This window comes from Epinephelus fuscoguttatus, linkage group LG8 (assembly GCF_011397635.1).
Source record: "Epinephelus fuscoguttatus linkage group LG8, E.fuscoguttatus.final_Chr_v1".
Taxonomy (NCBI): Eukaryota; Metazoa; Chordata; class Actinopteri; order Perciformes; family Serranidae; genus Epinephelus; species Epinephelus fuscoguttatus.
This window is the reverse complement of record NC_064759.1, coordinates 11,043,815-11,071,266: the sequence shown is the minus strand read 5'-3', so window position 1 is coordinate 11,071,266 and position 27,452 is coordinate 11,043,815. Positions and strand designations below refer to the sequence as shown.

Genomic DNA, 27,452 nt, shown 5'->3' with positions numbered 1-27,452 from the left:
TTTCCACACAGAAAGAGCTGATATGATAGAATCTCTCACAGACTTGAGTCAAAATATCAATGCATATTAATGTTTAAACACAGATTTGGTGGTATCTATTTGCAAAAAAATTCTATTATTTGAATTTCACATGATTTCCTGTGAGATTCCACAGGAGCTTTAAGTGATGAATGACTTTCATCGACGTCTGTTGAGGATTAGCTGCAGCCCAGACAGCTGGTGCAGTTTCCAGCAGCCTGTAATTAACACAAACAATCAAGTTTGGAGCAGACAAGAAAGCTAATTAGAGAACTGAAAAATAGAAAACAAAAATGTATTTTCCACTCACTGTGTTGCTCTCTGCGAATAAGTGTACCTGTTCTCTCAGCATTTCAGGAGAGGTATCTCAAACTGATGTTTGCCTCAGGTCTGTTTGCTATGATTTAGTGGTCCTCAGCAGACCTGCACCCAGAAAACCCCCAAAACCCCAGCCTGAGCCGAACCTTGTTATGTAGGTTTAGACATTTAAGTTTTGCTTACTTCTGTTATCATGGTGGATGTCAGGTTTTTGTAAATGCTAGTTTAAAGGTGAATTCTGGTTAATTATAATTTTGGTCATACTGTCACAGTTTTGATTATTGTTTCATTGTTGTTTTATCAGTGAATTTAACACTGTACTCACCAAAGTAGTGGCAGAGATCTGGGGAAACAACGACAAGGCTACAAAAAAGTGTGAATACAAGCACTCAGAGATGTAGGCAGTGACTACATTTACATACACAAAGTATTCCGGTATGTGCCCTTATTCCAAAAGAGACTACCTTCCTACTGAACTGTTTACATGGCTAATTAAAAGGAATTTTCCACTAAGAGGGGCTGTAAACATGCCACGTCTTTAACCACGTGGAAATAGGAAATAGCTTAGTGCTACTCTTGTGCCTACTCCTAGCCAACTTTCAAGGGCGCTGAGGCACGCTGAGGCAATTCTGATTGCTGAGCTGATCTCAGAAATGATGTGTGCCACAACAGCGCTGTTTGGCATTTGAGCACGCCTGCCGCATGTCTACATTAAAAACAATGAATTTAAGGGCACACAAAACGCGGCATATGTACGGCTCCATATTCCCGTTTACATGTCGATGCCATTTTCGGCTATGTTTGACAGGGGTTGATGTCCTAGCATTGTTTTTCAGGTCAAAATATGGGAAAGTGGAACAGCCAGAGTCATTTTTGCCATTTTACCACTTTCACCGGAGATGGACTTGTTTAACTGTGCGAACACAGCCTCCCACTTTTATTCATTTCAGCCACCATCTTGATAAGGTCGGAGTTTTTTACGCATAACCAAAAACCTGTTGATATCCAAGTCTTTCATAATGTTTAACAGCCTTTGCAAACAGCCATGCAAAACAACTGTTGGCGAGTTGGTTTGTGTACAGCACGTCCATCACAACGCACGGAGCTGACTGTAAGAGGCAGGCAAGAGGCGGTGTGTTGTAAACTGTGGCTAAAACTCCAGTTGAGACACATATTTTGAATGTGCTGTATACATGCCCAAATAATGCTCCTAAAACCTGAATTATACCGGCATATCCAACATGTCTTAATCGAAAAAGCTTCACTCAGCATAAGGCCTAATTCAGAATATCCAAACAGAATATGCTGTTTACATGACCCATATCAAAATCAGAATATTGTCATACATTAGTGTGCATGTAAACGTAGTCACTTATGATTTGGCAAAAAGAATATATCCACATATTTGATGCCAATGGATGCCTTACGATGTCTAGTTGAGCTTGGGGGCGCCACTGCTGTTTGGGGCCAATAAATAAATAAATATATCAGTCAAGTCCAGGCTCGGGTTTATTCGTTCTTGGGTCCAGCTGGGTTCGGGTCTGCCTTTGGTTTTAATGCACAGGTCCATCTCTCATTTAAATACAATAGCAATAGGTCCATTTACATTTGGGCTTATACTTTTGGGCCTGTGAAATATTACATCATGTTCTTAACTTTCTCTCCTTTTCCTTCCCTGTTTCTCTTCCCTTTCTCTTCTCTCTCTGCAGTGCATCAGCCAGCATTAGGCCTCTTCCCTCCTGCTTCCCTTTTTCCCCCATGCTTTTGCAGAAATGGCTGTTCCTACTGGAGCCTGTGCTAACTTTCTCTTTCTTCCCTCCCCCCATCATTCCTCCCCATCCATGTTTCTCTGCAGTGTGGTGGCATTTCTATTTGTGTAATTATTTTTAAATTATCTCTTTGGTGCTGCATTTTTTGTATCCCAGGGAGTAAAAGTTAGACTTTTGGTTTTTAGATATTTATGTACATAAGGCCATGGGCGATGTGCTGCCATGAGTCTCAACCAAACTTTTGATGATTTCAGTTTATCTGATTAGCGATGTGTTTCCTGTCCTCTCCCTCATCTCCCCTCCCCCCCATCTTGCGATTCAAAACAAATGCATCCCCAGAGGTCAAAGTTGAGAATAGCACAAGATCATTGGTTGAGAGCCATGCTGAGGCCTCAGTGGAAACTGCAAGGTGCAGTGTGAGAGAGAAACATTTGGAGTTACAGGTGTGTAACTCCTGGCCGATGAGAAGTATGTGTCATGATGATAATGGCATATATAGACTCACGCTTCTATATATGAATTTAGCTCAGTTACCAATTGACAGAATGCAAGAAACTAGTGCTGCACACTGCAACCTCTTTATTTCCCCTCAGATTCACAGACTAAAAACACCTAAAATGTTGATTACTACAAAACTACAAAGCCAATTAATCAAATTCACAACCATCTATGACTGATGAGTGGAAATAAAAAATATGCAAGAAAAAAGCTCTGCCCGATACAACAGAAAAAAACGCATGCAATGAGCATTGGGAGTAAGCACGCAAAAATACAAAAGTTACAGTAGCTAGTCTGTTTTGTAAAATAGTGTTTAGACAGTTTGCCTGCAAGTACTGAGATACTGGAAAACACCAGAGCTCTGCCCATGTATCACCCTCTCCCTCATGTCACGGGTACATGAAAAAGAGGATGATGGCCACCCACGGCTCTTACCTCTAAAACCCTGTGACCTGCAAATACACAAGGAACAATAAAGTGATACTGGAGGTTTCTAACTGTGTGTTCTCCACCCTGTTTCACTCTATAGCATCTCTCTGCCATGGAGCCTGTGTGGAGGTGGACTCAGACACAGAGGCGGTGGCCAACGAAGGCTTCAAACTGGGCTGCATCTCCTGTAAGATGAGGGGCGAGGTGCCCGCCAAGGCCACGGTCGACTGGCACTTCAAGGCTTCGGATGAGACTGAGTTCACCCACGTGAGTAGTAATAAGATTTGCAACAAGGCTGGAGCGTATCTGTGTTCCCCAGCTCAGTAACGTCTTAACATGATTCATTAAGGAGACCTTTCAAAGGGTTTCATGTTCTCAGCAAAGGCCAAATGTGCATTGTATTTTTCCCTGGGCCAATATGTTGAAATTAGCCTATAGCCTGCTGATGTTATATTCCTTGAAATTTACTCCCTCAAATTTGTCGAAAAGACAGTTTTCTTGATTCAATGGCTGATCAGATTTTGACCATTCAAACTGCGTTTAAAATATCCATCTCGCCCTTACCAAACTCTTACAAAGTTAGTTCATATTAAGAGACGATGGACCCTGAAAACATAGGGATGACAACCAACAGGGCAAGAAGGACTTTAAAGGTTTGGAAAATACACTTTCATTCTTGCAGAGAGGTAGATTAGAAGATGAGAAAATCTGTGTCACCGCTGATGCTGCATCAAACCACCTGTCCATCTCATGCTCACTTCTGAACAAGACACCAAGATAACTGAACGCTTTTGCTTGGGGCAGTAACTGCCTTGCTAAGCGAGAGGGGGCAGTCCACTGTTTTCTGGCAGAGAGCCATGGCATCAGACTTGGAGGTACTGACTCTCATGCCGATTGCTCCACACTGAGCTGCAAACCATCGCCCCAGTGCATGTTGGAGGTCACAGTGTGATGAAGAATCACCACCGTAACTTAGTAGAGGAGTTAACCCTGGAACCCTGGGAGCTGTGTTATCCAGGGCAAATGGCTCATGGTAGGGTCTCCCAAGGTAAAGTCATCCCAGGGGAGGGGCCAGACTAAGAGCAATTCAAGGGACCTTGATGAATTGGCCAATGAGAGCTGGAGTACTTTACCCAGTATCGAGATACCGGGCCTCCCTTCCAGAGCTGACAGGTGAGCATGTGGTGGCTTGGCCTTGAGCCATGGGGCCCAGTCTGGCTCAGCCTGAAAAAACATCATGGAGCTGCCGCCCTGTGGCCCCACCTCCCGCAGGGATGGGCATCTGGGTCAGGTGCATCATGTGCCGGGCGGCAGGCAGGGTCAGGTACCGGGGCTGGCTCTAGGGACGTGGAACATCACCTCTCAGAAGATAAGAAAAACATATATCCTACACAGCGTAATGTTTGAACAAGGCTGAACTTTTGTTTCTGTATTACATTTAAGACTAAAATTACAGAGATTTAAACTGCCGCCCAATTGCCAGAAAAAATGTTGGCATTGTACCTTTGATTTGTACGATATTATGCAGCAGATACGTTGAAACTTTACATTTCAGCGCTGTGTTACGTGTGGTTAGATTTAGGCACACAAACCACTTGGTTATGGTGCGGAAAAGATCCTGTTTAGGCTTAAAAAATAAAGTTTTGGCGGCAATATCACAGCTGGAGAAGCCGCTAATATCTAAATAAAACTCATAACACTGTCACCTGGTTAAAAAACAGCAATGGGTCACTACAAAACAACTGGTTTTGTTGTTTGTTGATCTCAAACAGTCGTCAGCTCATATACTATGTCACTTTGGAAACGCTGATATGATATGTTGAAACATACAAACGTAAAGTATTCATGCGTTTGCGGAAATGTACAATGCCAACAATTGCCTCTGGTAACTGGGCTGTGACCCTAAACTTCCTGAAAAAAAGGCCTGATGAAGGAAACCCACTCCCTAAATTTTCTGGCATATCTAATGAGGGTGAAGCCTGCAGCCGAGGAAGTGGCTGTGTGGTTGTGGTTTAAATTTGGGGGAAATTGGAAATTATGTAAATCAGCATAGTCAATACTGGAAGAAATGTATGGAAGCGAATCGTGACTAATATTTAAATTAAAATGTATTTGCAGAAATGCTTTTTCATTTTAAGAATGTGGCTGCATTATTTGACTCATAAATAAAAATAATCATCAATCATCCTATTTGCATTTTAATTTTCTTCTTCAAGACTGCTCATTCTTTTACTTAATTAAAATGAAAAAGGAAAAGTCATTTGAGATTTAATTTTCAAAATATGCCCCAGCAAATAGATTCCAAAATTCAATTTGAAATGTAAAATTTGAAAATTAAAATGCATTTGCAGAAATGCTTTTTCATTTTAAGAATGTGGCTGCATTATTTCACTCATAAATAAAATGAATAATCAATCAACCTATTGCATTTGCATTTTCTTCTTCAAGACTGCACATTTTAGGCCATAATCAAAAAGAAAACAAAGAAGACATTGCTATTTCATTTCAGTTTTGTGTTGCTATGTGTGGTATTTATTCAGTTTTGGGAAATTCCGATGTTTAGAAAGCACAATCTCAGGGAGCGCCATGATCTGTGATGCATCCATATATCAAATGTGCACACCGCCCCCTACCGTATTAGATGGGTAGCACCATGGTTAGCTGAAGAAGAGCGGCTACTGACGTCACTCTCCTGCGCCGCTCAGATTGCCAAATCATTTTCGAATTATGGTCACTATTTTGCAGGGCAGACCACGAAAATGAAATAGCATATTTTGAAAATTAAATCTCAAATGACTTTTTCTTTTTCATTTTAATTAAGTAAAAGAATGAGCAGTCTTGAAGAAGAAAATTAAAATGCAAATAGGATGATTGATGATTAATTTTATTTATGAGTCAAATAATGCAGCCACAATCTTAAAATGAAAAAGCATTTCTGCAAATACATTTTAATTTAAATATTAGTCACGATTCGCTTCCATAGAAATGTTGATAGTTTCACCATTAAACTAATGTCCACCACATCAAATGCAGCAATTTTCTCCCTGATTTAATAAGTTATCATGTATCCACTAAAGTAATCAGCATAAAGCCCCAAATACATCCATCACAGCAGGGTCATTTGTCTTCTTTTCTGGGAAACAGCTGCAATGCATTTATCATGAGAGAGAGCAGAGTCTTGCATTTTTTATGACAGGCTTTTTTTCCCTCGTGTGTCGACTGGAAGACAGCGCTTTTGCTGAACTAAGGAGTCCTCACCAGGCAAAGCAAAGAGGCCATTACGGTATAGTCCTTTAGCGGGAGAGATCCCATTAGCCTTCTGCTGCCATTTAGAATCTGTGTCCACTAATTCACCAGGAAGAGCAGAGGTCAGGTCGTAACTGCAGCTCAGTCGATACAAAAAAATCACCAGCAGTGGTGATGGGGAGACTGGCCGTGTATTTGTATGAATATTCAGTCATCGACACAGAACAATCAGTTTGTTTTATGCCTTTTAGCTGCAACCAGCAGCTCTGTAGCTCGCTCTGTCGGTTGGTTGATTGGTTGGTCCACCAAAATTTCCCCACCCTTTGATAGCCAGTTTTTGCCCTAGGACAGTGGTTCCCAACTGGTCCAGCCACAAGGTCCAGATTTCTCCTTAGTCATTAGCTCAAGCACCACACAGTTTAATATATTCAGTGTCATACTTGTGTTTGGCCATGTCGTCAAGCTAGCTTGCTGTCTCTGTCAAGTAGCTGTCTAATAGTCATTCACTCTACAGCAGGAAACAGCATCTAATAATAAAAGCTCTGTGCTGGAAATTCACTGTACCTAAAACTAAAGTGTGTTTTTTTTACAAGCTTGACATGTTTGTGAGTCACTTTTGGACCGCAACCCACCAGTTGGGAACCACTGCCCTAGGAGGCTGAAATTTGGCATGAAGGTCACAGCTATTGTGAATTCATGTTTTGTTTTAAAGGGCTAGTGTATAGGATTTAGGGGGACACACTGGAAGAAATGGATATAATAAGTATGTTTTCTGTAGTGTATAATTACCTGAAAATAAGAATCGTTATCTTAGGATGAACTGTTTATATCTATGTCGGGAGCAGGTCCTCATCTACAGAGTCTGCCATGTTGCACCACCAAATTTCTACAGTAGCCCAGAACAGAAAAACCAAACACTGGCTCTAGAAAGGGCCATTCACCTATTCGTGTCAACCACCATAGTTAGCAGCCCCTCTGTGATGAGTGCGGTTGGAAAAACACCAATTTTTTAACATGAAACTGCTTTATTCACTGTTTTTACTGGTTTATATCACTGGGTCCATTTGTTTTGGAAAGTCGGCCTAAGTGTCCTTTTGCAAATAATTAGGCTCCAGCTAAAAACCTCCTAAATGTCTGGATCTCAAGTTATCAGAGAAAAAAGGTGAGCACACATTAGCAGCTGAGCTAGCAGCCATCTGCAGCGCTCCGAGGAGCATTGGAGAACTGCAGATTTCTAAAGTCAAACTGCTTTGGTCAGTGGTCTTACCAGCTTGAATAACCCTGTCCACTTGTTTTGGAGAGGAGGAGACCTCTGTGGATAATTTGGCTCCTGGTAAAAAAAACAAAAAACAAAAACCCTGAACAATGAACACTGAAGGAATGTGTGAGTCCATGGGAGAAGTTTCAGCTGGTTGCAATCAGTAGTCCACACAGCTAAATGCCATTAAATCCTATGATTCCTACACACCGCACATTTAATAATGAAAGTATGTATTTCTGGCTCTTTTTGTCATTAGGAGCCAATGGACTGAGGGTCACAGGCAGGTTTGAGACGTCAGAAAGTAGTCAGAGATGGATTAACTCGTTGTTGTTGACAGTAACAGAAATACAGAACACAACCTCATTCCCCATGGAGGTATAAGCATGTTTCAAGCACTAAAAGTGTCATTGCATACTGGAGTGAACTGCATGTTCATCAGCCAAAACCTTTGCCTCAATGCAAAGCTTACATGATTTGTAGCAAATGGATTACAACACACAGGGACACCAGTATTTTCTTTTAATGCTCCTATGCCTGTAACCCTTCTCATTCTGCTGAACATTTACAGTCTCTACTTCTCTCTTCGCCTCCTTTTCAAAGACATTCCTCTCTGTACTTCTCTTTCAGTTATACAGCTATGAAGAAAAAAAGCCCTACATCAGTGACTCACGTTTCTACGATCGTCTGGACTGGAATGGCAGCAAGCATACAGACGACCTTCAGGATGGCTCCATCTACATCCTCAATGTGACCTTCAATGACACGGGGACCTACCAGTGCACGTTCAGCCGCACCCTCATGTATCCGAACTACGAGTTTCAAACCAACGCCACCAAGATAATCTCCGTGAAAGTGGTGCCACGACGTAAGGACAGAGGGGAAGGATGTTGTAGCCTACTGAATGTTTGAGCAGGGAAAAGGGAAACTGAATTAGCCAGTTGCTTTAAGAGACAGGGCCCTAATGTTCATCATGTAGTGGTGTTGACACTCCTAGAGGTTTTATTGCAGCCCAGAAAACTCTGCTGTCATAGCAACACTCAATTACAACTGCTTTAATCAATATTTCTATATTATCAAAAGGGGTTGTTCATTGTCAAAAACACACAAACAATTATCTTCAAACTCTGCAGTTCCCCCTCAACTCTAAAGAACATTGAAAACAATTAATCAGTGCAGGTTTAATAAGTATTTTGAGTCAATAACTGCTCTCCTCAGCGCTACAGAGCATCTTTCAGCTCTTCATTTTGGATTTCCCACCTTCAGCTTTAGTGTTTTGTTTCACAGCATTCAGGTAGCTGTTTATAACAAACGAAAAAAAACCTCCAAAAAACAATGGTACACTACCTGCTCAGCACCAAACAGCTGAGAGAAAACTTGAACATTGTGAACCTTTTACTGATAAATTGCCAGTTATTTCCCTCAGGAGGTGATGGAGACAAAAAACAAAGGTAATTGGGGAGTGAACATTCACAAGGCAGCCACAGGTTTGCAGTATTAACTTAAAAGATGACTTAATTTCAATCAGGAAAAGCTCATTCTGAGAGAAAAGAATATGTATTTACATGAGAAATATTAAAAGTCTTGACCGATTAGACCCCATTGTGATGTCATATATTCCAAGAAGGTGGTAAAGACGTAGTAGATTAGGGAACCCGTCCTATGGAGTCTAGATGCTGGTTGTAATGAGTTGAAGAGGGAGCTGAGGATCTGGATGTGAAGAGGACTTTTGATGGGCTTGTCCTGGGCTCTGGATAAGGTGACTGGCGGCGAACTGGGTGGAGGAGGGTGTGTAAAATGACAGCTGACAGGAGCAGAGAGGAGAACAGATTTAAAGTTTGGCAGCCGCGACATGAATGGCTGAGGGAGATCATGAGTTTGATTGGCTAACCAGGAGAGGGAACACCCACAGTCATCTGATTGGTGGAAGTGGTGGGAGTGGTATAGAAAAAGAATAGTCTTCCAGATTGAACTTATGCTAAGCTTCATATGATGATAATATGTTGTGTTTATAGCTTGCTCTGCCCCAAAGTGGTTAAAAAAACTGTAACTGTGAGTCAACTACCTAAATAAGCACAGAGGTGTCCCTCAAGGTTCGGTGCTCGATCCACTGAATCTCATCACTTGAATCAGGCTGATTAACTAGTGTTTTTTTTTTTGTTTTGTTTTGTTTTGTTTTTACTGCCAGGCTTCCTGTAACCTGTGGGGCTCTCACTGCAGAACACTCAGCCCTTGTGGACGTTTGATAGCTTAATGAAGTCTTCCACTGCTGGAAAGATGGTCTTTTTTATAAAACCAGGCTGTCCATGCAGTAAAAATGTAATGTAATGTAATGTGCTTAATTTATATAGCACTTTACAACGACCACAGGTGAATCAAAGTGCTTCACAAGAGATTAAAAAACAATTAAAAACACAACACACAACAGATTCACGAATACAAAAAACAACAAATAAAAGGATAAAACAATAAAATAAAATAAAATAAAATAAAATAAAATAAAATAGGAGTGTCATCACATTACTGAGTATTAAAAGCCATCCTAAATAAACAAGTTTTAAGTTTAGATTTGAAGAGGCTCAGGTCAGAGGCAAGACGTATGTCAGTGGGGAGTTTATTCCAGAGCCTGAGTGCGGCAACAGAAAAAGCTCAGTCACCCCAGTGTTTGTATTTAAACCTGGGCTCTTCCAACAAGAGTTGGTTAGAGGACCTCAGAGCCCTGCCACACTCACGCACAGCTAGCATCTCAGATAAATAAGATGGGGCGAGGTCATTAAGAGCTTTAAAGACAAACATTAAAAGTTTGAAATCAATTCTAAAACGAACTGGAAGCCAGTGGAGGGAATAAAGGACAGGACTAATGTGCTCTCGTCTGTTAGTGTTAGTTAAAAGGCGGGCAGCTGCATTTTGCACAAGTTGAAGGTGGCTAAGAGCAGACTGGGAGACGCCAATATACGGTGCATTGCAGTAGTTGAGTCTAGAACTAATAAAAGCATAAATGGCTTTTTCAAGGTCATGACAGCTTAAAATGTTTTAACTCTGGCTAAAAGACATAGTTGGAAAAAGCTTGTCTTAACAACATTGTCAATTTGTTTATCAAATTTTAAATGGTTGTCAAAAATTACCCCCAGATTTCTGACCTTAGAGCTACATGTAGAAGGCAAGGCGCCCAAGCTGGTCGTCCCAGTATCCCCAAACACATTGCACTCTGTCTTATCCTCATTTAAATGAAGAAAATTTTGAGTTAACCAATTCTTGATATCAACAATACAGTCAAGTAAGGAACTTAGTGCATTATTATCTTTTGGCTTCAATGGCAGATAGATTTGCAAGTCATCTGCATAGCAGTGAAAAGATAGATTGTATCTGGCTATAATTGACCCAAGTGGTAACATATATAATGAAAAAAGCATAGGGCCAAGAATAGAACCCTGTAGGACCCCACACAACTGGGGCACTAGAGGAGGACAGGTCACCAAGCTTACAGAAAAGCTTCTATCAGATAAATAAGACATAAACCACTTAAGTGCAGTGCCATGAATGCCAACATAGTAGTTCAGGCGTGATAAGGGGACTGTATGGTCAACCGTGTCAGATCATTGTGCACCTTTAACAGAGCAGACTCACTGCTGTGATGAGACCTAAAGCCAGACTGGAATTTCTCAAAAATAGAGTTGTTTTCTAGAAAAGACTGCAATTGTATAAAAACAGCTTTTTCTAACACTTTAGAAAGAAAAGGCAGATGAGAAACAGGTCTAAAGTTAGATAACACTGAGGGGTCAAGATGAGGTTTTTTAAGAAGGGGCCTAACTACGGCATGTTTAAAAGCAGTTGGGACAGTTCCTAAACTCAGGCGAGTGTTTATTAAAACTGAAAGACTAGGCCCTACAGTATTAAGAGCTGATTTCAGCACTCTGGTAGGAACAACATCCAGTGGACAGTTTGTAGGCTTCAAGGATTTCACAATATCAACAAGAAAGACATACATGCTTTTGATATTGGTGCTGTATGGCCAAAGAAATTAATTTGTTAACTTAGGCTTGGGAGCAGGGCCACATCTCAGCTACACCTCTGATTACCTGCCAAGCCACAGTGTTGTGAAACAAAACTGGTTGAAAATCGGCAAAGTATCCCTTTAACTGTATGTGCAGCAGGATTTAGGCAGCAGTGAATTATGACTTGGTAATTCAGGCCAGAAGGTCGTGACTTATGACTCATATCATTTAAAAGATGTATGGTCTGGGCAGCCCTCATCCTTTTCATGGTACAAATTAAATCCCACCCCCTTTCTATAAGCACACTGATACAATATATCTCACCTTATCTCCCTCTCTGTCTCTTTAGTCACCAGAGGACTGGCATCCATCTTGTCTGAGGTGATGATGTACGTCTCCATCATCGGACTGCAGGTGTGGCTTGTGGTTGAGATGATCTACTGCTACAGGAAGATCGCAGCAGCAGGAGAGGAAGCTCTGAGAGAGAGCGCGTGAGTTAACACTTCAAAACACACAAACAAACACAGCTAGCCTCTTCTCCAGTGCCAGTCCTCCTTTTCAGATCCTGCTGGGCTGTCCAAATGTCACGACTTCACACCAACCGCTATCACCTTTGTTTTTCCTTCCTGACACTGTTTGGGACGCAGTGACACAATCTGTTTCACTCTGCTCTTTTCAAAAATAGCAAACATTTTCCTTTTTTCTTGACTGAACTGACATCTTGTTCTGATTCTGATTCACTGATCTTGACTGCCTGTTTCTCCTTTCCACTACTCTCTTTCCTTCAGGGCGGAGTATTTAGCTATAGCATCGGAAAGTAAAGATAATTGTGCAGGTGTACAAGTGGCAGAATAGCACTGGTAGGTCTGGATTCTCACTAAACATCATGTCTGAATCTTCTTGTACTTATGTGTTTACACTTGTTGCACTGTTGCCACCAGTGTACTGGGTTGAAAGTAAAAAAAAAAAAAAAATCAGCATCCCTGTAGTACTTGAATGGTTTGTTTTCTTTGGAATATATATTCTCCAATACAGAATATTACATCTGAGATAGTAGCTCAGGTAGGGGACCTCTGCTTTAGCCAACTTTACTTAAGCCTACATGCATCTGTAGTTAGCCAGCAAGCCACGTTCAACGTTTGGATCTTTAAAATGACTGAGTCACCTACCAAAGTAACCAAATCATTTAACTAAAGAAGGAGATATGCAATAAGTAGATAGAGCCTATCCTATATTCAGAGCAAATGCAGGACAGCAGATTCAACTAGAAAAGATCTCCGGCAAGCAGCCTGAGCTGATCGCAGCCACTCTAGACAATTGTAATTTAAGCAAACATGCCGCAGCATGTTTCAGAGGATGTTAAAAATATATGCCTTGTCTATTTTTGATGGAGCTACGGCACATTGGACAAAACAGTTTTCCTGCTAACATGAAGTTAGCCTCAAACTATTAAGATAAATTGTCCCCTTAAATTACTTAATGTATCTGCTCAATGAAATTGCATTACTTATGTTTTTAGGCCTCCCCTTTGGACTCTTGCCAAATGCCTCTTTAATTTAGTACAAGTTTATTTTTATCTAGAAATAAAATATTATGTTGTGTTTTCTTTGACAACCCTTCAATGCATTTTAGATTTTCTCTACAAACCAGCGTTATTGTTTGCGCTTTGAGAAAAGGTGACGTGTTACTGCATGTTATGACTGTTACGAATTCATTGTCCTCACAGTTTTATGTTTGTTTTTTTTCATTCAGGTCGAGGAAGTCTTCAAGATTGTGACCTTGAGGAATCTCACATTCCCTCTTTCATGCCCTCTCCTCTCACCGCCACTCACATCCCGCCTTCCTTTCCACATGATGGAAAAAGCAAACCACAGAGAGGAGAAAGATCTCCGCTGAAAGTTTTCTCCTAAGTGACTTTCTGCAAAAGAATGACAAGGACTGAATTTTATCTGGTTTTGAGGGACTGAGGGGACGCATCAGGTCGTGATGCAAAGGGACGGACAGAGAGAGAGAGAGAGAGAGAGAGAGAGAGAGAGAGAGAGAGAGAGAGAGAGAGAGAGAGAGAGGGTTGAACTGTATATAGGTGTACACATATGCACAGATAATGTTATATATTATAGGCCTACATTGTATATCTACTATCTGCATGCTTCGAGCTAATCAAAATGACCAACATCATGCTTCTGATGTGAGTTAGTCTGATAAGCGTTCTCCTGAACCTGTGACAGTGTTTCTTCTGTGTGTTTATTAAGCTGTTCCACATAAAAATGATGAATCAACATTGTCATAGCCAAAATATATATAAAAGGTTTTTAAAGGATTCATTTTGAACACTGGTAAGACTTAATTTGACTACAAAACATCTCACTGTTCTGATGAAACACTACTGGAAAGTACAGAGGAAACACTGCTACAACAGCTGATAATTTGTCCAGATATATTCAATGATTCATTTTTAATTTAATTAAATGCCAAAAAAACAAGTATTTAGCAGAATTTCCCCCAAATCAGCCTGAAACGTGTCAGGAAACAGCATTTAGACCAAAATGGGAGACATTAAATAAGAAATACCAAGGACAAGAATACAGCACCCGTCCATCATATTAGCAGTGGCCACATATTAAGCCAATGTCTAAACTTATAGGACACTTACGTGAGCGGTTCAGTCCTTCCTGACAACACAACTAACCCTTTTATTTTATGTCTTTAAACATTCTTAACATATGGCTGTATCGAGACTAACAGCTAACATGCTAACTATTATTTCTATGTCACTAGTGACAACCAAAATGTCCCTTTAATTTTAGTGGAATTTCCTTTTCATCAAAGCCTTTTCAGAAGACTGCCACCCTGTTAAAACTAGCTGTGTTATACAGAGTTCACTCGGATGATGGTGAAGAGCAAAAACAGGCCCTGCAGCCCATGTGTGACTTCCTGTGACATTTGAAAAGACAACGCCCACTTCCACCAGGCTAATTTGTAGCACACCAAAAATGAATATATAAATAAAAAAATGCAGCTTTACCAATTTATCTGAAGTGTTTTTAAAGTAAATTTGTCTACAGTGGAAACTTCCCCACTGATGTGTAATTTCACACAAATGTCTTAGTGTTTTTGTAGAAACTTAAGGGCTTGGTTAATTGCTATATACTTAATATCCAACTGCCGTGGGCAAATGTACCACAAAACCTGTCCAGTGTGCCTCCCAGGGTGAAGCCAGTGAAAACCAAAAAAGAAAGAGCTGAAGCCTTGTCACAAAGCAGCTGTCCTGATTTCTCTTTCCAGGCAGCCTGTCACTGACTATCAGTGAACATTAGATGGCAGCGAAACACTGCCATTCTGCATGCTTACTGTTCATCTCTTTTGTACCAAAGCTGAGTTCCATACATTTTAAGATACTGAGAAGGGGACACACATACACAGGAATATAATACAGAGGAACTGCATGCTAACTGATGGAATAAGCAAAGGATAAAAACAGAACGTCCAATAAGATACTAACTAAAAGAAAAAAGATAAAACAAATGATATCGCAAGCAATGCTACACACTGCTTTACTGGGTGATTTACTTTCTTGGTATGCTGCATCAGTTAACATCTAAATGCCTTTTCCTGCACAGATTAACAAACCAGTGAAATGAAAACCACACTGCTCCCCACATTGTTGGTCTGCTTTGTGTCCACGTGAATAAAACTGCGGTTTTCACTTTATGTGTAGGTGTGAAAATGTTGCTTGCCACAAAAAAAAAGGTGATGCACAGGAAAAAAATAAAATTGCTGAGAAAATCAGCCGTGTGTCATTTTAATTCTTTCGGTCTTATATAAATGGAAGGTGTTGGGGATTTCAGCCTGACGTGTCCTCGGTTCGCACTTAAAGTTCATTTCCATTCACACATTTTTTTTAAACATGTTGATTTTAGGCAAACAATGCTCCTCCAAAACCCTTTCAGTTATTCATTAACACCAGCAAGTATATGTTTTTCACACGGTCATGAGGTATTTACTGATGTGGTTTAACTTGTACAGGGGATCAGATGGATTTCTTCACATAGTAAAACGTGTTGATGACAGTCACGGTCGTAGACAAGGTTTTGGAAATATCCCAACACACGCCCTCTCTCCCCTCAGAATATGATGTCCAGACATCAAGGGACAAAAAAATGCTGATGTAAAGCCTCATCTACCCTTTATTTTGTTGACTTAAAAGTAGTCAGATGTACTCGTATTGAGTCGAACTATAATCACCACCTCCCAGCTGTATGCCTCCACCAACCAGTCAAGTTGCAAGGACAGTATGTCTGTCCAGACTCATTTGCAGCCATGACAGTAGACAATGCCTCAAATATGGATGTTGCTTCAGAAAAGCTACAAATTCGACAAAAAGTGAATGCCTCACACAAATCTTCAACCCGGCAATGCGGGAGATCTACACTATCAGCACAGTTTCAAGATGGACACCCAAGATTTGCTGCTCCTGAGTTATGACGTTGAGTAATAGCCAGAAAAGCATTTTATGCATAATATTATGAAGTCACAGTGAAGTTGACCTTTGACCTTTTGGATATAACAAGCCACTTCATCATTTTATCCTGATATTTCTGTAAAAATTTGGCATAATTAGTGTATGAATTCTTGAGTTATGGCTGGAAATGTGCTTATGAAGTCACAGTCATACTTTTTTTTTTTTTTTTAGAGAGTAATTTTTTTGGCAGTGAAGAAAGGAAAGAGAGATGTAGAGCCTTCGGCGTACCCTGTACAGTAGCCTGTTGTAACTACACGTCATGGTGACAAAGACCTCCTGTCTGTTTCTGTAAGCTGAAACCATTTCCCTCAGTGGAAACAAAACTTCAACATATTTTTATTTCACAGATAAGAAACAATAAATTGTGAAGACAAGCATCCACAAAAATAACAGTTTAAGTCTTGTGTGTGATGTATCCTTCTGGGATTTATACTTTGGGATTTATCCTGGCTTCAATGTAAAATGCCATAGGCTTGTGCTAATAACGTTAGCATGTTATATTTGTTTGGAAAACATGTTTAGTATAAGACAGTTGTTTTGTCAGTGAACCTTGTGAATTGTCAATGGAGCCGTATTTTGCAAATTGTTGCTGTTGTCCCTGGCGTCGTATGAGTAGAGAAAAAGTCCACTAGCTGCTAGGCTAATGTATACAATGTAAAATGCCATAGGCTTGTGCTAAAAACATTAGCATGCTGTATTTGTGGGGGAGAAGTGTCCAGATAAAGACAAGTGTTTGTCTGTGAATGCTGCAAGTTATAGTGAAGCTGATTTGTGTACTTGTGTTTGAAATCGTCTCTATTAAGCCATGTTTAATGTGTGTTTAATGTGTGTTTTGAATCAACTTATCTTTACAGCACTTCACAGAAACCCTGCTGCCAACTAGTGTTTGGGAGGTGTAACTGCAGAGTGACACAGACACCACCACACAGGTATAGATGTTCTAAACAGCATAGGCGACCTGCGTAGGCTCTGCATAGAATAAATCCCACTTCATAATTGTTTGCTTGATGATGTTTACCGACTCAAACTCAAACTCTAAGCTATTTCGACAGTTGATTACCTGACTAACACATCTCTCTGGTTCCAGCTTCTCAAATGTCATTATCTGCTTTTTTGTCGGTTGGACAACAATTTAAATATGACAACTTTTGGATACTGTGATAGGCACTTTGGATCAAATAACTGACAGATGAACGTACAGAGAAATTAACCATTCCACCACAATCCACTGATGTGGATGTGACCCAAGTCTTTTGAATGTAAAGACACACACAGACTCAAAGATGAGCGAGGAGCTGTTGCATGTTTTAGAACTTTTCATTTCTCTCCATGGCGTGGTGTACAATCACATCTTTACAGTACATTCTCATCCCCACTCCTCATCCATCTCTCTCCCTCAATCTACCCTGAATCCCCCCCCTCCCACACTCCCTTAATAAATATTACACCATTTTGTCATCTGCGGATGGCCATGCACAGCGTGGCCCACATGCTTCTGTAGCCGCCATTTTCATTGAAACAGAGAGAGAGCTGGATGAAGGGGAACAGCACAGAGGAAAGAGTGGGGTTGAGCAATGAGAAGAAGAAGAAGAAAACAAAGTGATGGGTGAGATGTTTTCACATCATCGGAGGCCAAGGTCGAGTGGACGGAGAGGACAGGCTGAAAATAAACGACAAAATAATAAAGATAGAAAATAAACAAAATAAAAAGAGACAAGTGAGTCAAATTAATCTTACAAACACACACACAAATAAACAATACTGCAAAACAGATTCCCTTTTTCTTCACCTGGGCTTACAAAAATCTGGTTGGTCCTTTAGTTGTGAAATGTCCGGCCCAGTTGGACAATGAAGTAGCTGACAGTTCTGGTGTTAAGGTTTCCACCTCATCAAGTCTTGGTAAATCCTGAACTGTTTAGCTCATTGATATAGAGAGTGAGCAACTGAACTTGAAAGAGAAATCTCCAAAAAAAACTTAACTCAACAAATGCTAATATGAAAATGCAACATCTGAAACATTGAGGACTCCTCATAAACACTCACGCACACATCTGTCAAGTCATTACCTTCTTTGCTTGTTTTTTTTCACTGCCTCTACACACATTCACACACAATTCATCATTATTATTATTATTATATACTACTTTGTTTGAAACATTCAAAAAGTACTAGCATCACTACTGTCTTTATTGCTGTGACCAGTAATTGTTCTCGTGTATCTCCTCTTGGTCCGCACTGCAACAGCAAATCAGAGCACAAAATACCCAAATGACTTCTTGTAAGAGCAGGACAGGACTTCAGATCAAAAGTCATCGGTAATAATAAATACTGTAACAGTCCAGTCAGACGCAGCTCGTTGTCCTAACAAACAATCCAATACACTGATTTTGAAATAAGATAAAACCCCGAAAGGACTGGGAGGAGTGGGATGGTGCTTGAGGTTCATCTTCAGATGTATAATTTACATCTAAAAAATAAAGGTGAAAACTAAAGTGTCTGGTGTTGAAATGTTCCTCATCCCTGTTTCATGGAGGCCTGACGGCCTCAGAGGGGGCTCAACTTGGACATGGAGGAACAAATCCCAGATGGAAAGAGCGAGAGAGGCGTCCTGCTCCCTCTCCAGTCTCTGTCTGGGTGTTTGTTGGTCACATCCACACAGCAGGTGGCGTCCCCCCATTTTGTTTCAGCAGGCGTTCACTAGCGGCAAAGGTGTCTTAACTGTTCCCAGGACTGAGAGGACATGGTCCAACTCTCCAGAATCACTGATCCCTGTGAAATGCCAGAGGAGGAACTGAAGTCTATGATAGTCATAAAATGGTGGGCTCTGAAAATGAAGTTATTCTGAAATGCAGCTGGCCATTTTGAAATGTCTGTATGAGTCTTGAGGAGTGGATGGTCTGAAATCGGCCCACCAGTGGCCTGTTTACACACACACTACATACAGGTGACTTGCAGCTGTAGGTAAATTATTGCTGTGGTCCTGATAGCGAAATCGTTACTGGTTGAGGCTGTAGGCGACCGTCGCCATTTCAAGTCAGTCAGGTGAGGAGAGATGTGGGTAATGTGGTCCCCCTGTGTATCCCACTCCTGGTTTTCCATTTGGAGATGAGGCAAAGGGCAAACTGTGTGTCTCCTTTCTATTCTACCAGTCCACCAGGGTGTGTTCAGAAATGGGAGACGGCAGGGAGCTGTTAACCAGAAGAGGCAGGGCTCAGGCCTCAGTCAGGGACTCTGTGAGAGTTTCATCGGGGGGATCCTGCTGCACCTCTGGGACCACGATGCCCCGGTGGAGCTTTTCTAAAGACTGCTTCATCTGGGGGATAAACATGGATGGGGTGATGGGGTGATGGGGGGGAGAGGTCGAGTGAGACATACTGGATTACATAATGCAGCGAGCACATTATGAGCACAAGCAGTCTGTGTGACGCATGAGATTTCTTGCTGACTGGTCCCTGCAGGGGTGCGCTAAAAGCATTTTGCTTCACACAAATAAAACACACATACACATATACCTGGTCAAGAAGCGTGACAGAGGACTGCAGGATCTGCTGCCACTTGCTGAGCTGAGCCTGGTGAAATTGCCTCTGTAGCTGCAAGACCTGAGCCCACTCTCCAGCTGTCTGGGGCAAAGGACTGAGGAGAGGAAAATGGGAGGAGGGAGGAAAAGGAGGGGAAGAAGTGGGAGGAGAGAACAAGACAAATTCAGACTATAGCCAGTAGGCAGACGTGAGGTCATGGTTCTTAAACCTGAAATAAAGGGGGCAGCACAAACAAGCTGTCACCTCAACACTGACATATAATCACATTTTCTTTTAATGATCAGCTTCTTAACAAACAGATGCCTATGTACATATCCAGCAGGTACGGAAACAACCAGGTACGGAAACTGGGTTTTCTCAACTTGATGAATGCAAGTCCAATATTCACTCTCTTTTAGCTCTGTTCTGGTCTCCACCAACTCCCAAAGATACTATGTGGCTCTTAAAGGGATAGTTCTGACTTTTTAAAATGGGGTTGTAAAGGGGTTGTAAAGGTTCTTATCTGTATTCAATGTAATACATACAATAAATGGCGGTCAGCACACTCCCAGTTAGGAGAAACAGTCAGGAGTGCCACTACAGAAGCTCAGCAATGTACTGCTGTAGACAGGGAGCAGAAGCAACATGCATTTTAGCAACCTTCAAAAAAAAAAACAAAAAACAACCCTATATCAGCCCATGTGTACGCTATATTTAGAATACTTTTACTTCTTTACCTTGCTGTCAGAGGCCCTTTCAGACAAGGAACTGAAACCATTCTCTGCTTTCTTAACGCCACCAGACTCCCTTGACAAAAACAGTAATTTTACCTGGCAGAACATGTGAGCCGCTGGTCAACAGCTGCCTGTATTGGTTAGTTTATGTTATTGTGTGGCTTTGGTGAATCTAATCTAACCCTTTGAAACCCCAAACTCACACAATAACACAAACTGACCAATCATGGTAGCAGTGGACCTGCAATTCCCATGCTCTCTAAGTTAAAAATACTGTTTTTGTCAAAGGTGTCCGGTGGCTTTGAGGAGAGCAAAGATAATGGCTTCAGTTCCCCGTTAGTACAGGCTGTCTGACAACAAAGTATAGCAGTGAAAATACTCTACTTAGCGTACACTTAAACTTCTTTAAGTGGCTGAAATACACTTCGTTGCTGACCCCACTACAGCAGTGGACTGCTCAGCTTATGTGGTGGTACTTGTGCCTGCTAAGTACCTCATACAACCCTCCTTCAAAAAATCCAAACTATCCCTTTAGGCAGCTCAATGCTTCACTATGTTTACTAGTTAGTTGTTAATGTTGCCTGTCTCCTGTTTGGGCAGGTTGTGTGCAGTGTTTAGCTATTTGGCTGAAAACAGTGCTGATAAAAACAGTGAGAGTGAACCAAAAGTTAATTTGCAGCCCGGAAAAAAAACAAAAACAAAACAATGAACTGAAAGACCTCAAAATGCTGTGTAGAATCAGGTGATCATTCTTTGTGGGTTCAGCATTAGAAATCATGTGATCTATTGTCAATAATGATAAAATATTAATTAGCTTTTCATCTACTTACCTTACAGAAGGCAAGGGGATATGTTGCCTTGCATTAACTTAATACTCTGTGGGATATTTCCCACCTGAGATCCAACAAGAATAACTCCAAAAGCCTGACACCACATGCCAATTAACACCACAACAGAGTCTATATTTGCATGGAAAACAGTGTGGTGAGTTTACCTGTCAGCAACAGAATAGGAGTGCCACGTCTCCAGTGTATGGGCTGCCCTTTCCAGAGCGTAGAGCTTGTAGAACAGCAGCATGTTGAGAGCCACCAGCACCACCAGACTGATAGGGACAGAGAGAAAAGAGGACTGTCTAATTTACTGACTGCTGTGAAAATGCTCAAAAACAGTGAAACTGCTTTGACAAGAAATCACTCAGAGAACATCAATAAGATGTCAACAGTAGAACAATACTGCCAGCACGAGGTGAGCACACACAAATATCTCAGTGTTTGTCAATTTAATCACAACCTAGAACTTATTCACAACACAATGTGATTTTATTGAAGGAAAAATCCACCCTGACACAAATGTTAGTGTTACCGTTACATTGCATGTTGTGTTCCTCTGCAGAATTTATCGCTGGCTTTCTCGTTTATAACTGATCAAATGTAGATGTTAAATACCTAAATTTAGGACTACTTTCTAGACTCAGATATTACACACACAGATAGCTATTTCTTCTCTGGCAGTGGCTGCCATAGACCACAATGTGTTGTGTGCTGAGTGAAGGATGCTCCGCTATAAGCTGTTCATCTCTCTATCTTCATGTTGAACGCTCATCAGGAAACAAATCTTGCTCTTTGACATTACTAGAAGTCATTCTGGGAAATGCTTAACTGAACTGGTGGTACATGAATCAGGTAAAGAAAAAGTGGGCAGTAAAATTCCTGATACACAGTGATCACACACAACACAGTGATCACACATAACACAAATATTCAGCTAGGAATATTTTAATATTCTTTCCATTTTTGTCATACAGAGTTTGAGAGTGTAAAGGGGAATTAGCGTAACGTTCTGGATGACAGTGACACTATGTTATCTTGTACACAAGACAAGTTAGCCCTCTGAGCTAATGCCTGCTAACCACATGAACAACAGCTCAAAAATGTGCAACGACATTGTTTACCAACACTAGATAACAAATACAAACCAGAATCTGGATTGTATTAAGTCGCTGTGAGCTGTTAATTTACCACTTCTAAGCAGACGGCATCAAGTTATCTAAGAGCCTGACCAGCAAAGCCTCACCTCCTCCGGGCAGCTGCCTCTGTCCCACTTAATCCCGTTGTACACAGAGATCGCGCTATAGGGCTGCTACAAAGTCCCTTTTTTTATATCCCCTTTGCATTTTTACACAGAACCATGTGTGATTTTAGACAGCATGCTGGCATTGTGGAATTAAAAGAGGTGTGACAGGTGTGGCACATAACACATAACACTTCTAGTGTGACATAACAAAGGCATCGGCAGCACTTTCTAAACACTAACAATGGCGTAACATGGCAATAACCTCACCTCATTGTTTTCACAATATGCAGACATTTTTGGCCTCTGTTCTTCTTCTTTGAGTTAGCTGCTAACTGCTAACAGCTACTTTTTGAATCTGCCATTATTGGTTGCACGCATAACATATTGTCAAAACATTACATGATCCTGCGCTGCCGGCTGTCCCATTCATATAGACACTTTTCGGCACTGTTACTACTTCAGTTTGTGAACCAGAAGCTAGACAACTATGTTTCCCCATTCTGCGACTGTGATACAGAACAATGATCAATCAATCAATTTTTATTTATTAAGCCCAATATCACAAATAACAATTTGCCTCAGAGGGCTTTACAGCATACGCCATCTCTCTGTCCTTTGGACCCTCACAGCGAATAAGGAAAAAACCAAAAACCCTTTAACAGGGGGGGAAAAAGGTAGAAACCTCAGGAAGAGCAACTGAGGAGGGATCCCTCTTCCAGGACGGACAGATGATGTGGCATACCGGCCTGATACCCACCTTAAACAGGTGGGTGTAAAACAGGCTTTAGTCTCTAGCCCTTTTTAGATAGGAATTGTGCAAATCTGCAGGAAAGCCCCATCAGTCTTTTTCCAGCATTGGCAGTATAAAAACAAAATTGGGGAGTGCGGCAAATTGCCGCCTACCTACTTTTGTTTTTACAGAATGTGCCTTTTTCGGGGCAATGGGGGGCGTGAGCAACTAACAAAACGTGTAGCTCAGTGTGTGACGTCGGCCTGTTCTCACCATCCCGTCATCTGCAATGCCTTGTCTCCTGGGTTGCTCATCTTTACAGTGTCTGTCAGGTTTCCCTTTCCCTCTTGCTACTACCTGCTCGCTAATTCCTGCTCCTCCTTGTGTAAACTCAAAGGGTTCCGCCAATATGACTACCCTACGAGACGGAAAATTGGGCGCCTTGGATCAACTCACCATTCCTCTGTGTGTATAAACACTCGCAGCTTGCCGGCAAAACGGCCTAATATTTGCGGAAAATCTGGCAGTGTAAAAGGGGCTCCTGAGTCTGTGTCTGTGGCTGCCTGCACCAGAACGCAACATGAAAGTGGGGTGGGTTTACTTTAATAAAATAAAATGAAATAAAATAAACACAGCTGCTTGACTTGAACATTCTCAGGGGGCAGCCCTAAAATAAACTTAACTACAAGTGTAAAAGTGACTTAAAAGTGTGTTTTAGACTGAATGTGAAGGACAACTAAATGGCAGAGAGCACTAACATACACACAGAGATGGTATCTGTTAGTAAACTACAATAAATGTTTGTCTAGTCCTTTGCAGGTTTGTGAAAAACAGATATGGACTTAAAAACAAATTAAGATTTAAAAAAAAAAAAATCACTCTAGCAGAAACATTTGTGTTGAAGAATTAGAGACAAAAATGTGCTTTAAGTTAAATTTGAGTGCACCTTAAGATTATCAAAAGGGTGGATTTTTCCTGTGTCATTTACATGGTTGTTATTTATGCAGCCAGTGGTGTAAAAATCAAAGCCTCTTATACGAACCTGATACAGATCCTATTCACAAGCAGTATTGCAGAAAGGAAGGGAAAAGAAGAGAAATAGCAAGAAAGGCATTGTGAGGCTGTTAGTATGCAGAGGATCGATAGCCAATGTGTCTGAATGAGGGAGCATTCAGACGTGGATAGAACAGAGACAGCAGAAAGCCAATATAATCAAAAATATACAATCAAACCAGGGATTTGATCAGGTAGGAACTCCTTAAATTCCACTATATTATGTACTATAAAAACTGATAAGACATAATACTGGAATTTGATCAGTGTATAGTACAAAATTAAAGTGGAAACGATTTTGAGCTATGACAGCCAGAGGGGAAGCCCAGGATTTAGAAAGTCTGCTGTAATTAATAAACTTAATGCCACGAACACACAGTGCACACACTTGAACTTACATGAAGCTGACGATGAGGAGGATGGTGGATATACTGTTGGGTCCTCCACCACGTGAACGCTCTCCCAGCTTCATATACTGACCACCTGAAAAAATGAAAAACAAGACAGGTTGTTTAGTGATCATTATGTTTACAATGTAGATTTCTATCAAAGGTAACTAAATTAGGGCTGCAACAATTATGTTCATTGGCGATTCATCTGTACCTTATTTTCTTGATTAAACACTTTATTATTTGGCCTACAAAATATTAGAAAACAGTGGGGGAAAAAAGCCTGTTACAATATCCTGGAGCCTAAAGTGACTTTACTACATGTCTGGTTTTGTCCACGGCAAACCTGGAAAGATCACATTTTCGCATTTTTGCTTTAAAAATGACTGATTTTCAAAGTAGTTCCAGATTCATTTTCTCTCAATTGAATAATCCATCATTTGTCTAAATGTTGCAACTCTAACTTAAATCAAAAGTACTATCACTTACAAGTAATTTTTCCAAGTCAGAAACATTTAACAAGGTAAAACAAAGCAAAAAATAAATAAAAATAAAATGATTCACTTGTAAATTTGACTAGTTTTCCTTCTAAGTCCCAGGTTTTCTCTAGAAATTTCTGTGTATTTCTTGACATCTCATTACGCTCAAGATCAATGTTTGATTTGCTCCAGCAACCCCCACCCTTTGGGTCCGTTATTCATAGATTTGAAATCCTGTTCAACCAATTATCAAATGACAATTAGACACCTAGTCTGGTTTGATTATATGTGTGTTTGCCCTGTGTTTTTCCATTTTGACTCTGATGAAGATACAGTTTATTGAAGAGGAATACTTCACCTATAAACTAACCATTTCTAAAAAAAAAAAAGGTCATGCTGTGTTTAACATGTTTAGCAAGTACAAAACTGTATCATCAGTCAGCATCAGTTTACAAACTCTTGCAGTATAATCTAAGTCTCATTTATCCAGTCTTTTGCTCAGTACCTCCTGAACACATGCATTTTCGCTAAAATCTTACAATTTAAACTTGACCTGACAGTGAAACTTTTCTAGTGAGCATACGACTGGATAATTGAGACTTGCATTACACTGCACAGGTTGTTGGTAGTTTTGCTGTTGTTAAATGTGGTCCCCAATCAATCAGTGAATCAATATGTTTGCTATTTTCCATGGAGGCAAATTTTCTTCACAATTATAAGGTAACACGGCATGATTGACTGATATATTGTCTCTGTCATGTAACTCCAAACAGAACCCCTAGAGGGCACTACTGCACAAAATATGGATTCAGTCTTTTGCTTGAGCACATGAGCATCAATGTTGGCGTCAAAAGCATCTCAACAACTGTATCCTGGTTGGCTTACTGGCTTCTCTCCTGTCTCTCTCCTCTCCAACTCCTCTGTCCCCTCGGTCTCCGGTGCCCATGCCTCCTCCTGGCAGCCACGGATACCTCAGTCTGCAGCAGCGTCTCCAGCTTGCACACCTCACTCTCTGCATGGGGGAAAGTAAATAGATGGAGGAATCAAAATACAAAAAGTGAGGTGAAAGGGCAACAACTGGTTCTACCTCCGATCTGTCACAACAGGTCCTAAACACAGACAGTCAGAACAAACACATTCTTGTTTTTTTTTATTCTTGGACCAGCCACTGCGTTGTTGTAGTAGTAATATTTTAGATAAATGTAAGTATGTGTGGGTTGTATGTGACCAAAGTTCCTGCATGACAATGTGAGAACAATAAACGTGTTTTTAAAAAATCTGTTAAAATATGCATAAAAAGTATTTTAATATTTTTCCGATTGGCTTCCAAGCTCCAAAATCCTGCTCATAGATAGGTACTTTTCTTAAACTCAGTAATTGAAAGTAATGACATCTTTCTGATGTCAAACTCTGCACGTACATCTTTTAGCACAATAAAGTTAGATTCAAACAATGTGCAGGACATGTTCTTAAATGTATGAGGAATGTAAATACCATCAAGCTATTGAAAAAACAATTTTGGGACTGATACCATAAATCAGGTAACGTTCTGACAACTATTCCTAGTTTTACAATCCCTTGAAATGTCAAAATAGAACTAGTTTATCTGTCAAATTTGCATAAACTGTCAACCACATGAGCAGACTCTCATAATCCATTCATGTTGAAAGAGAAAGTTGGAGTGTCTCTTAATTATTATTACATGATACATGACAATTGTGAACATATTCATGCTACAACAAACAAAAAGTGGACAATAGATAGAGCTTCTATGTTTTGTGGTTTGCAACATGAAACGCTTTTTTTGTTAAGTGTGTCCTGCTTACACAGTTTCACTTTCCGTTTGCTCAGTTATTTACAAAAGGGAAATAAGCCTTAACAGGTCAGTTTGGTTTCCACAAGCTGTGTGTATACAGGGGTAAGCTGGAGGAGGCAGACCATGTGACTTACCCATGTGTCTGTAGTACTCCTCAATGCCACTCCAGGTGTTCTTTTCAATCAATGCTTTCACCAGGCTCCACGGCTGCTTCCTGTAGCAGATGTCCGAGGAAACCCTGCGCAGAGGAAAAACAAATATATAGATAGTCTAATGTGTCTACAAAGAAAAACCTCACACATTTCTCATACAGGATGAATCAACCAGCTCTATATTAGTCTAACATTTAATTAGTGCTGTTCTCAGTAATAATGATATCATACATTTCCCAAGAATTTCAACCAGCGCCTGACAACAAGCAGGAACTTGTGCAGTTCCTGCAGTTTGTAGAATGTTCCTTTGAAATGTATGAATTCAACTAACCAAGTTTTTACATGAGCACTACAGCAAACTAATTGGCTAAGATGTCATGTTTCCATTTTCTGAAAGAAGCCATCACACACACAAAAAAAAGCACAACATGCAGCCCACCAAAATTTGGAAAATG

At 40.6% G+C, this 27,452-nt stretch overlaps 2 protein-coding genes across 3 annotated transcripts in view; one reads left to right on the top strand and one right to left on the bottom strand.

The window, feature by feature from the left end:
- Nucleotides 1-15,320, top strand: part of scn1ba (sodium channel, voltage-gated, type I, beta a) — a 29,078-nt gene extending 13,758 nt beyond the window's left edge. The window contains exons 2-6 of one of the 2 annotated variants that reach the window (XM_049582525.1): nucleotides 3,133-3,299; nucleotides 8,167-8,404; nucleotides 11,881-12,022; nucleotides 12,320-12,391; nucleotides 13,284-15,320. In XM_049582525.1, the coding sequence (XP_049438482.1) occupies nucleotides 3,133-3,299; nucleotides 8,167-8,404; nucleotides 11,881-12,022; nucleotides 12,320-12,386 (614 nt within the window). In that variant the 3' untranslated portion in view covers nucleotides 12,387-12,391; nucleotides 13,284-15,320. The remainder of the gene's footprint in view (nucleotides 1-3,132; nucleotides 3,300-8,166; nucleotides 8,405-11,880; nucleotides 12,023-12,319; nucleotides 12,392-13,283) is intronic. The other variant, XM_049582526.1, reaches the window with a different exon arrangement.
- A 1,126-nt stretch (nucleotides 15,321-16,446) lies between these two features.
- gramd1a (GRAM domain containing 1A) overlaps nucleotides 16,447-27,452 on the bottom strand; it is a 41,777-nt gene continuing 30,771 nt past the window's right edge. Inside the window, 7 exon segments of the mRNA XM_049584164.1 lie at nucleotides 16,447-19,366; nucleotides 19,566-19,686; nucleotides 21,300-21,407; nucleotides 24,560-24,644; nucleotides 25,915-25,985; nucleotides 25,987-26,041; nucleotides 26,980-27,083. Coding sequence (XP_049440121.1) covers nucleotides 19,265-19,366; nucleotides 19,566-19,686; nucleotides 21,300-21,407; nucleotides 24,560-24,644; nucleotides 25,915-25,985; nucleotides 25,987-26,041; nucleotides 26,980-27,083 — 646 coding nt within the window. The 3' untranslated portion in view covers nucleotides 16,447-19,264.